Source organism: Lipotes vexillifer, unplaced genomic scaffold, assembly GCF_000442215.2.
Source record: "Lipotes vexillifer unplaced genomic scaffold, Lipotes_vexillifer_v1.1 scaffold69, whole genome shotgun sequence".
Classification (NCBI taxonomy): domain Eukaryota; kingdom Metazoa; phylum Chordata; class Mammalia; order Artiodactyla; family Lipotidae; genus Lipotes; species Lipotes vexillifer.
Window position 1 is genome coordinate 6,591,637 of NW_006790942.1, and position 11,148 is coordinate 6,602,784.

At 39.6% G+C, this 11,148-nt stretch overlaps 1 protein-coding gene across 1 annotated transcript in view; it reads right to left on the reverse strand.

Moving 5' to 3' along the window:
* TOX (thymocyte selection associated high mobility group box) overlaps positions 1-11,148 on the reverse strand; it is a 304,689-nt gene that overhangs the window by 125,934 nt on the left and 167,607 nt on the right. Inside the window, exon 3 of the mRNA XM_007464057.1 lies at positions 8,415-8,657. Within this exon, the coding sequence (XP_007464119.1) occupies positions 8,415-8,657 (243 nt within the window). The remainder of the gene's footprint in view (positions 1-8,414; positions 8,658-11,148) is intronic.

The window sequence follows — 11,148 nt, forward strand, 5'->3', positions numbered from 1 at the left end:
TGTTGGAGCCTCGCCTCCCCTTGTGGGTGGCATTCCTTAAAATCACAAATTTAAAAAAAAAATAGTTAATTTGATGTAAAAGTTGAAAAATATGACCTCTGAGGAAAGGTTAAAGGAATTGGGGTTATTTGGGCCAGGTAAAACACAACTGCAGGACTGACTTAATAACTTCAAAATACTTGAAGTCAACTGTTCTTCAAGCATTCAGATGCCTGAAGCAGACACAGCAGAGTGAAAGTTCAGTAAGAAACTTCAGTTTAACTTTAATAAGGAACTTCCTGGAAGGAATCTAAATCTCTTACTGCAATTTAACTTAACATTATAAGGTTAATTAAACACAAACAGGCTACCAAGGAAAGCTGTGGAATCTTGGCTCTTAGATCGAAAACAACATATCTTAACTGGTTTAGGTTTACTTCTGTCTGGAATTAAGAGACTGGATTGAATAACTCCCTGCTTCTGCTTACAGTATATTATATAACTGGTCTTATAGCTTTCTGATTTCTTCCGCGCATGGGCGAGGCACTGATCCACATGAACACTAGGGGTGAAGAAAAAGTACAGCAAGCCCTACATACAGAGTGAATCTTGAGTTTTTGTACTTGGCATAAGAAAGGAAAAGTGTTATTTTTAAATTGACTCCTTTCCTGAACACTGTTAAGGAGAGCTCTAGCTTGAAACAATATTTTACTGTAACACTAAAAGATAGTCCCAAACCATTAGCATACCGAGTCCACTGAACTACTCATCAATACTACATTCAAAGTAGTCTGTTTTGAGCAAAGAAAGGGCTTAAGTAGAGCTTAACAACTAACCACCACCAACGCTTATTTTTAGCCTTATTAGGAATCTGACATTAAAAAAAAAAACCCAAACCACACACTTTTATTATATATGGTAAAAGATAAGAACAAAAAAACAGCCCATTTTTTCACAGTATTACAGTGGTTTAATACATTGCTCTCATGTGCTGCAATATTCAAAAAAGGATAATTTGTGAAAAAAATGGCTGTAACTGCTAAACATTTAATGAATTATGGTATAACTCTAAATAATTATTCTTCGTCTTTTTTCCTCTGTCCAGTGGGCAAAATCATTTCTTTTTATTGCTTTTCTCCCCCTATTTTTTAAAGAAAGAAACAAACCAGGGTGACATCCATTCCATTTTAAGCTAATGCTTCTATCATTTCATATCCGAATGGGGCTGACATCATCAGCTCCTTCGTGTCCCAAAAGATACTTAGCTCTAGTCCACTGTTACATACTTTATGCATTACATGAAATAAGATATCTCCAGATTTTGAAAATATTTATTTTAAAAACAGCAATCAAATTGTGTGTAATCACATTTTCTGCCTGGCTTTGAAAGCTACATTATTCAATATGCCAGTGGTCCTTTCCATCATGGCCACACATTAGCAATTCACGCTGCTCTAATACATCTGACTTCCTTGATGTACAGCACTCCCTACAGACCCAGAGAAACACTCCTGCTTCAGTTCCGTGTGTCCTGCGCGGTACCTACCGATGTGATGGTTGTCAAAACGGTTGTACAGTGGCCTTTGAATGCAAAGTGTGCCATGACTGAAAGCTTCAAATGACAATAAATCTGAGTATATACATTATGCTTGCTTTTGTTGCCTGGAAAAACTAAGGCATTCGGGAAATAACCCCCCCAATTTTATTGCCTTTTAACATTTTTTTCCATTTTAAACTCCAGAACTGGAAATTTGAAGCATTCAAAGAAATTGAAATCTCCTCTGTTGCATTTTTCATTGTAAATTTTCTATACTGTGTCATTAGGAACCACACTCTACAAAAAGCCCAGGTTCTAAGTGAATCCTTTCTGTGAGGTCATTCTGAAACTTTGCACGGTTTTTCTTTGTATGAAAGAGCTTCTGTTGCCTGCACAAAGAGCAAGCGATCACCACATATATCAGCCGGGCAGGAGCCTCCGATGACTTTATACAAGGTTGCATTCTGCCTTTTACCAGTCCGTGGTGAAACCCAGCAGTGAATGTGCCAGGGTGCAGAGAAAAAGGAGAGGCTCTTGATTTCAGTTTCTACGAATCAGAAGATTTTTCTTAAACCATGAATACTTACTATGAACATTTTCTTATTTTATCCTTCTCCCCAAATAGCTCTGTAGCTCCTTGTTAACGACATGAAAACCACATCACTTTCTTCTTAATGGCAGAATAATATTTTCCACTCAAAAGAAATGTTCTGTCCAATAGGTTCAGATATCTTAATAACCGATTAGGTTTTGGGGTGGGGGGACAGGTAAAACACTGAGAATCTAGTCCAAGTGATGGTGGGAAAAATGACTAAGTAACTCAAGTGACAAGTTGAGTGAGTCGTGACTCTGGATCACAGTTGCGTGGTCGATAGAGAATGAATCATAGGAAAATGTCAGCCCTGGGAAGGACCTCAGAGATCAACTAGTCTTGTGGTTTTCCGTGTTCATTGGGGGCAGAATCCTATGTTCAAGGGAATTTTTACAAGAAATGTGAACAAGTGAGATGAATAAGCGCAACACCGCTCTGGCTGATTCCTGGCTTCCCCTGGCTCCGCCTGATCTAGTCCAACCCCGCTGGTTACAGACAGGGTGCAGCGAATTGTCCATGGTTAACAAACTTATCCCAGGCAGGGCCTGGCCTTCCAGACTCTCATTCCAGTGCTCTTCTAACCAGATCCCACTCTTGAAAAAGCACAGGCGGTCAATTATCCACTATCAAAATAACTCAGGAAGTTTGAGAAAAATGGAACTCTTGCATATTGGGTCATGAGTGGCTGCTTAACTTGGACCTAGAGAATCAGAACTAGTTGGCACTTGTCCACCAGTATACACACTAATAGAAATTCTACACTGTTTTATAGCCTGGTCTTGGAAAATATGGACTTTAAGACAATGGAATCTTTTTTCAAGTGCCAGAAATCTTACTTTTTGCAGGAGTCCTGACTGACTACTAACACATAAAATGGCACAGGCAAGGATATACAAAAAGGAAGTGGTGGGAAATTGGGGAAGGAAAAACTCTCACCCTATGTATGTTTCACCCCTGTGTATGTTTATGGCAAGTTTCAGAAGGCAATCTAGATTTTCTACCCTGGTGACCTTTTTATCAGAAAGGGATTCCCACTGAATATATCTAGCACCTACTGTGTGACAGGCACTACTTTACAGGTATTAACTACATTAATTCTACAACAGTATGGGATTAAGTGTCTTATTATACCTATTTTATAGGTAAGTAAACTGAGGCACAAAAAGGTTATGTAAGTTGCTCAGTGTCATGCAGCTGGTTTAGGTCTGTGCCAGGATTTGAACTGCGGTAGTTGTGGTCCAAAGATGTCAGTTGTAATCAAAATGATGTGTAAGGACACTCAGTAGAAGGTAAAGACTTCTTTGGTGACTAGCAGGCTTATTGCCTTTTTTTCTTTTTTTGGACAGATGTGAAGAAGATTAAGGATTTAAGTATAAATAACTCTTTTGGAAAATCTTCTCTCGTGCACTTTAACTTCTCCAAAAGAGTTATACATATACAGTCTTGCTTTACACATATTTTTTTAGCAAACATATAATAATGCTTCCTATGTGCCAACCAATGGTCTAAGCAATTTTTAAATATTCATTTCACTCCATGAGGTAAGGACGATCATTTATCCTTGTTTGTCAGGTAAGGAAGCTGGGGTATTCACTGGTTGAGCCACAGAGCAAGTCTCTTAAGTACCCTGAATCTCCATTTTTCATTTGTAATATTGGGATACTAATACTCACTCAGATATTGATTTCTAATTACGGACTAAATTTTTTACATCTAATATATTAGAAATTTGTTGGTAATGCTTATAATCAGTAAAACTCTATCACTTATGTTGCCAGTGGGGATAAGAAACAGGCAGATATAAGAAAATTTAAATTTAAAATAAATTTTCAGAAAAGATTATATATTATACAAAACAGAAACATGTATAACATATAATAATGCATGTATGTTAAACATTACAATAACCTCTAAAATACATACAATATCTAAATGAGAATTAAAATATTTTCACCTATTTGATCCATTCAGATTCTAAAATTCCAACATGTGAAAATACTAACACAAAGATCTGAGCACCCTCTAACAGAAACAGTCTCAGCTCTAATAACACTGAAGAGCTTCTGGAAGATAAGATTGACGACAGTTGATCCTATACATACATCTACCTATAGGGTGGCTCATACTTACAAGATTTTAAAATCTACAGCAAGTTCATTATTTAGAATCCACAAGTGTCAGCTTTTATTGGTTGTTCCCAAACTGTAGGTGACCTTGAAAGGAGTTATCAGAAAGAGCCCTGCCATTTCTAGGTGGGAAGCTTTTACTTCCTGATTCTGTAGCCATTATTTCCTCGTCTACATGAACACTGATAACCTAAATTGTGCACTATTCCATTTCATACATATATCATAAATATAGGGGCTTCCCTGGTGGCTCAGTGGTTAAGAATCCGCCTGTCAATGCAGGAGACACGGGTTCGAGCCCTGGTCTGGGAAGATCCCACATGCCGCGGAGCAACTAAGCCCACGCGCACCACTACTGAGCCTGCGCTCTAGAGCCCGCGAGCCACAACTACTGAGCCCACGCACCACAACTACTGAAGCCCACTTGCCTAGAGCTGGAGCTCCGCAACAAGAGAAGCCACCGCAATGAGAAGCCCGCGCACCGCAACGAAGAGTAGCCCCCGCTCGCCTCGACTAGAGAAAGCCTGTGCGCAGCAAGGAAGACCCAATGCAGCCAGAAGTAATAAATAAATAATAAATAAATAAATTTATTAAAATATATATATATATGTCAACAACTGATAAACCAATCAATCATCTGGTTAAATTTTGTGATCACATTATACACGAGCAAAGCTGCTGGGAAAGAGGGTTACTTCAAAGAAAATAATCCTTAGCCCTTTTTAAACATAAAATATGGCAATATGAAGGGTTGTTCATCTTCAGATTCATTGATTTGGGAATGATGTGCAAACAACTTAAGAGCTCGTGTTTCTGTTCTCACTGTCACCACCCTGTGTGTCTTCACACTCCTTGCCTGAGTGACAGCAACAGAGGGCTCCTCAGACCCTACACAACTCCAGTTTCCTGCCACTGTGATCCCTCCAGAGAGATGCCAGAAGGATTTTCCTATGACACTGCTTTCATAATGCTTTTGCCTTGAGTGAAAACAGCCAGTGGTTTCTTAGACTCCATCATATCAAGCCCACAGTCCTTAAGTGATTTTTGAAACCTTTTGTCAAATCTCCTAACTTAAAATATCCAGCCTGCTTTTCAAATGCTCTCTCTCCTAGATGCCTTTTCTTTCCTTTCTGTTTGTCTAAATCGAAACCATCTTTCAAGACCTGACTGCCGTCCTACCTTTTCCACTAAGTTTTATAAACTACCCAAACCAGATGACTATAATCTCTTCCAACCAGGATTCCTACTGGGTTCACGGCCAGGGAAATTGTGTTTAGCCCTTCTCCTGTCTCTAATTGCTTGATGTTTCACTCAAACTGTTTCATACTTAGTTACGTTTTTTCTGTAGTTTACAAGCTCCTGAAACACAGTGACCATATTTTATCAATCATTTGAGCCCTTTCAAACATTTAGAGCACAGAAGGTATTTAAAATGTACACACTGATGAGTAGCATTCTCAACACATGATAGCTCAAAATAAGATTGGAGATGACCCTTGTTTCTCAAAGGAATTAGTAGACCCCAGTAAAGTCGGCCTTTCCAACTTTATTAAATTTCTATTGCAACTTTGCAGTACTATCAAACTCTGGCTCTCGCAATCCAGTCAGAGATCCAAGCCTTGAAAAAGGACTCTTAAAACAAATTTCATCTCCAAATTTACTTTCTTCAAGACCATGCTGGCTTAAAAAAAGGGTTTCCTGTAGATTTAATGTTAAATCAACATAATTAACTGGACCTATGCTCTCCAGGATAGTAGCCACGAGGTACATGTTGCTACCTTAAATGTAATTAAAATACAATAAAATAAAAATCAGTCTTTCAGTCACGCTAGGCACATTTAAAGTGTTCAATAGCCAATGACTATTGCTACTGGACAGCATGCATAACAGAAAAGCCATCATCACATAGAGTTCTATTGGACAGTGCTGAAGCCTATCCGAAGTCTCGTCAAAACTTAATTTGTTGGAGCAGCTTTTTACTTACAGCATAAAATGCTAGGACCAGTACTGTGAGAGGCAAACTAGATGTCCACCTCAGAATACGGTTTGGCGGTACTGGGAAGTCTCACCATCCTATGAAAAACCCAAATAGACTCACTTTGCCAAGATCTGGAATGGCAAATTAGAGCTCCACTCACTTAGTTTAGGCTGAACAGGGACGCTCTGCCTTGTAAAGTGTGAAAAGTTCCGAGGGAAATACCATGTTGATGGGAAAATACCGAAGTCCGGTTTCTGACAGTGGGTTGGGTGGAAAGGAGCATAAAGAATTAGGATGAGCAGAGGCTCCTGACAAGGAAGGAGGGAAGCGTAGTAGAGGAAGGGCCTAGAAAGTGGTGCTACACAGCTGCGACCAGATCCAGTCCCGAGCACATCATCTGAGGGTGGAGTGACTTAGCAAGGGCGGCAAAACTGGGAAAATTCCAGGTGCATGTATACTGAGGTTGCACAAGCATCGCTTGAAGAGTGAATGGCGAATTGGGAGGGTCCTGGAACGCTAAGAAGGCAAATTATATAAAAGAAAAAGGGTTTTGAGACTAAAACTATATAACTGAGTATCTCATTATCCTCCTGTGGCCCAACTTCATTAGCACATGAGCAAGAAGCACAGAGGACAAAACTGGTGTTTTATGTGCTGTGTTCATCCTTCCTCTCCTTCTCAGTGAACAGGGACGTCTGTAAAGCATGACACGGATGCCTTATTGGCTCAGGAACTGGGTCTGAAGGCTTAGCCCCAAAGAGGAATAGGCACGTGATTTTTCAAGGTCACTACTTTGAAGAACATTAATCAGATTTACACACTTAGCACGTTTTCTAAAAAATCCATCTTCCATTTTATGAAGCCATCGTTAATACTCTTAGGATAAATCTATACAGTTGGAGTATCATCTAAAAACCAGGACAACAGTGTCGAGTTTTTTGCTCCTGCTGGTGCCGGGAACAAGTCCTCCCCTCTTGTCCACCCAGCTAGCTGCCAGTTCTGAGGAGAATTCTATACCCTACCATGGCCTGTGACATTAGGCTCAGGGCTTCATTCCCCCCAAACTACTACGGGATCTCTTTCCACTCTCCTTTTCCCCCGCTTTATGTTCATGATTAACAGAAAAACCTTCTTGTGAAGTCATTCAAGTTAGAGATACATCACCAAATGATTTAGGTAAGTGATAACATGAAACGCTTTCCTATCAGAAACAACATAAGATGAGCAAGTTAATCGATTTGTTCATTGTGAATATGACAGAACTGTTCAGTGGCTTATAAAAATGACGACAGAGATGGTTGGACTGTTAAGTGACTGAACAATGCAAACCAAAGAACGCTCATTAGAAGTCACTGTTAACCTGAGAAGAGTTTCATTACATTGGTAGAAAGCTCTGCCCTTGGCCATATACTACTGAAAATATTCTCTACTCCTTGAGATACAGACAAGAGAAATTATTAAGGTTTTAGATGACATAAAAATCAGACAGAAAGATTTTATGATGTCAGTATTTCTCAAGCATGGGATACTCGTTAAAAATACAGACTCTTGGACTTCCTGGGTAGGGGATGGGCATTCAGTTTTTGCTAGTCTTCTGGGTGATACATAGTCTCACTAAATTTGAGGAGATTTAGAAGATTCAAAGTGACAAACAAAGTCCAAGAGACAGAAACACTTTAGGAGAGATAAAGTTTGATCACCCAAATTATACCTTCAAAATAAAGATGAAAATTGTTTTCTTGCTTTCCTATTATATAAATCGGTGGAATTTGAGAGCAGAAAATAGGGCAGCAACCAACTTTCACAGCAGTTCCTAGAAGAAGTGGGGATCTTGCTTGCTTGCAGGTGAAGAATCCTGCACTAGATGAGATGTGGCACCTTTATGATAACTTTTTATCTAAAAGCTAACAAGACATTTTGACCATATGACCACACATTCAGGGTCAAATAGTATTTAGGACTTTGGGTTATAAATATGAGTGATCAAACATGTAATTAATTGATTTTTGCCTTGACTTAAATGTAAAATGGAAAATTGCTTTAGGATTTTACAGGATTTATGGATTTAGGATTTCATAGCTAAAAACGATTCTAGTTTCAGAAAGCCACCTTACGATGATTGAAAGCTTCTCGCGTTAATTTCAACCTTGTCCTCGCTGTGTCCCCTGCTCCCCCACCACCAATCAGTCAGCAGACCCTTACCACAGAAATGGAGTTGGGAAGCAACGCTCCGTCCTGTCCCAGCATATTGGAGACGGTGATTTCAGGTAGGTCCATGTTTTGTGGATGAAACGGTAGCAGGCCATTATGGTTCATTGGGTGACACAGAGAGTGGTAACCAGGTTCGACCTCATTCAGGTGCACCAGCGAGTGGTCGGGGAGGGAAGGAGGAGTGATGGGTGGAATGTTAAAGTCTTCGCTTTCCAGGCTTGGACCAGGGTAGGACTGAAAAGACAATGGTGATATTGATGCAAATTATCATCCCCTTCTTTTCATCATGGTGAACAAACACACATGACCCTTTCAGATATTATTACAAGCATCATTAAGGATTTAGCAAAGACACTGCAAACACTCAGATTATCCTGCTGCAATTTCTCTATCATGCATGGAAGAAAATCGCCTCGAAGGCACAGCTCCTTCTCGTATAAAGAGTGCCACCATTAAGCAGTTTTATTGTTCCAAGAAGCTGAACTCAAACAGATTTCAAAGGTCCCATTAAAACGCTCCAGAGTTGTAATCTAGCTGAATGCCTTTTTTCATGGGAATTGTGGGGAAGGAAAGGCAATTTATAAAATTAATATTTGATCAAACATGTTTCATAGGGCTCCCTACTGCTCAGATCATGAGATGTAATAAAATGAATTCCAGAAGTTCTAAGGCAATTGCTTCTGGGTTTTGAAGAGCTACACGCTCACAACTGACAAAAAAATTTGGTAAAGCAAGTAGCTTAACCATGTTGCATAAGTGTGACTTCAGAGAAAGTGTCATATATGAAGATAATGCCATTAAAAGCTATTTTTATCATGAAGATTATGCCATCAAAATAAAAATGAAGATGGCTTTCTTGATTTCTGACTATTCACGTTTATTTGATCTACCCCTAGAAGGCAGTAAATAATTTTGTAATCATTTAAATGCAGTTCGGCCAGTTTTGAAAGACAAAATTACACAAATATCATTATAATACTAATTTAGGAATAAAAGTCAATCAGTAAAACAACAACATACATGGGGCTTTTTCTTTTAGAAAGTAGCTTTTAGATAAAACAGGAAGGGAGGGAGCAAAGAAGGAAGGCAAGAGTACGTGAGGACACTCCTGCTTACAAATAGAATGTGGTAAACATGGAACTGAAAAATAAAATATTGTTACCAATTCATATCAAAACACAGCAATACTTAGCAGTCTTTAGAGAGCAGGTGCCATAATACGAAGGAAACAGAGCGGGTCCAGATAACTCTTGCAAGCCTATCCTTCAAAGTACGTGAGTCTTCCTAGTGTCTGAGCACAGGGGTAGCAAGGACCCCGCTTGTCTGGCAGCAGCATGCCTGCTGGAGTGTGCGAGATTGGAAATGAGCAGACAGAGGGTAGGAGCCAAAGAAAGGAGTGTAGGGTATTCACAGGGTGTTCAGCCAATCAGCTTCATGCTCCTGCTTCCAAGTGCCTGGGGTTATTTTTTTCCAGATGACATCTATTTGTCTAACAGAAAGAAAACCTTCAAGTTGCATTTGCTAAATGTTGTACAAGTTTTGATATATTTGTTTAGGTTTTGCCAGGAGACACGATTAAATGAAGAGCTACTTGGAACATCTGGCACTGAGACGTGGTCACGTAGAGGCACGTGTGGGTTATAGACTGGGGGCGTATGAAGGGAAGATTTAATTCATCTCTGCAGATAATTTTTCTTAAGTATCTAAAGTTCTGTTAAAAGAAAAAATCACCAGCACTAAAAGTTCAATCGTAAGTTATCAAATTTTCCTGTTTACAGTATCTACCTCCTGTCTGAAAAATATACTAGTGCCCTGTGTCAAAATAGCAAGTTTGGGGCTTCCCTGGTGGCGCAGAGGTTGAGGGTCCGCCTGCCAATGCGGGTGACGCGGGTTCGTGCTCCGGTCCGGGGGGATCCCACGTGCCGCGGAGCTGCTGGGCCCGTGGGCCATGGCCGCTGGGCCTGCGCGTCCGGGGCCTGTGCTCCGCAACGGAAGAGGCCACATAGGTGAGGCCCGCGTACCGCAAAAAAAAAAAAAAAAAAAAAAATAGCAAGTTTGATTAAATTCTCACTTGCCGAATATAATTTAGACCTTTAATCTGTAGACCTAAACCATCAGCCCCTGGTACAAGTATTCACATAAGAAGCATAAAAGACAGAAAATGGTGGGGGTGGGAGGGAGAGGAAGCACACTTATTAATGCTGTGGCTTCGTAGAAAGCGCTGTATTGAGTCCTTTGACTACGCTGTCTTCATTTAGCCCTTTGTCTTCAATAATTCTTTGTGTGGCTATTATTACCCTGTTTTCCTGAACAGAAAGTTGAGAGTTTGAAGTTAAATAACTTTCACTTAGCTGGTAAGCAATCAACTTAGTACATTTGAGGGATGGATATATGAAGGAGGAAGGCGTTTTTATTTCTAACAATTCCATAACTAGTTTAATTGCTATTATTTTATTAAGTTGAATGATACAAAGTTGCCAATACTCAACTGTTTTTGATCAATAAAATTTCACAATTTAAGAATTAGTATTAGCACTAGTATCAGGCTTTTCCTCTTCCCAAGTTCCATCCCAATGCCCATCCCATTAAAATCAAATATTTACCCTACAAGAGCACAAGTATTCATAATTTGTCTTTCTGTCAACATTTCAAAGGCTGAACTTGTTGATACATATCTTTTTTTTTTTTTGCGGTATGCGGGCCTCTCACTGTTGTGGCCTCTCCC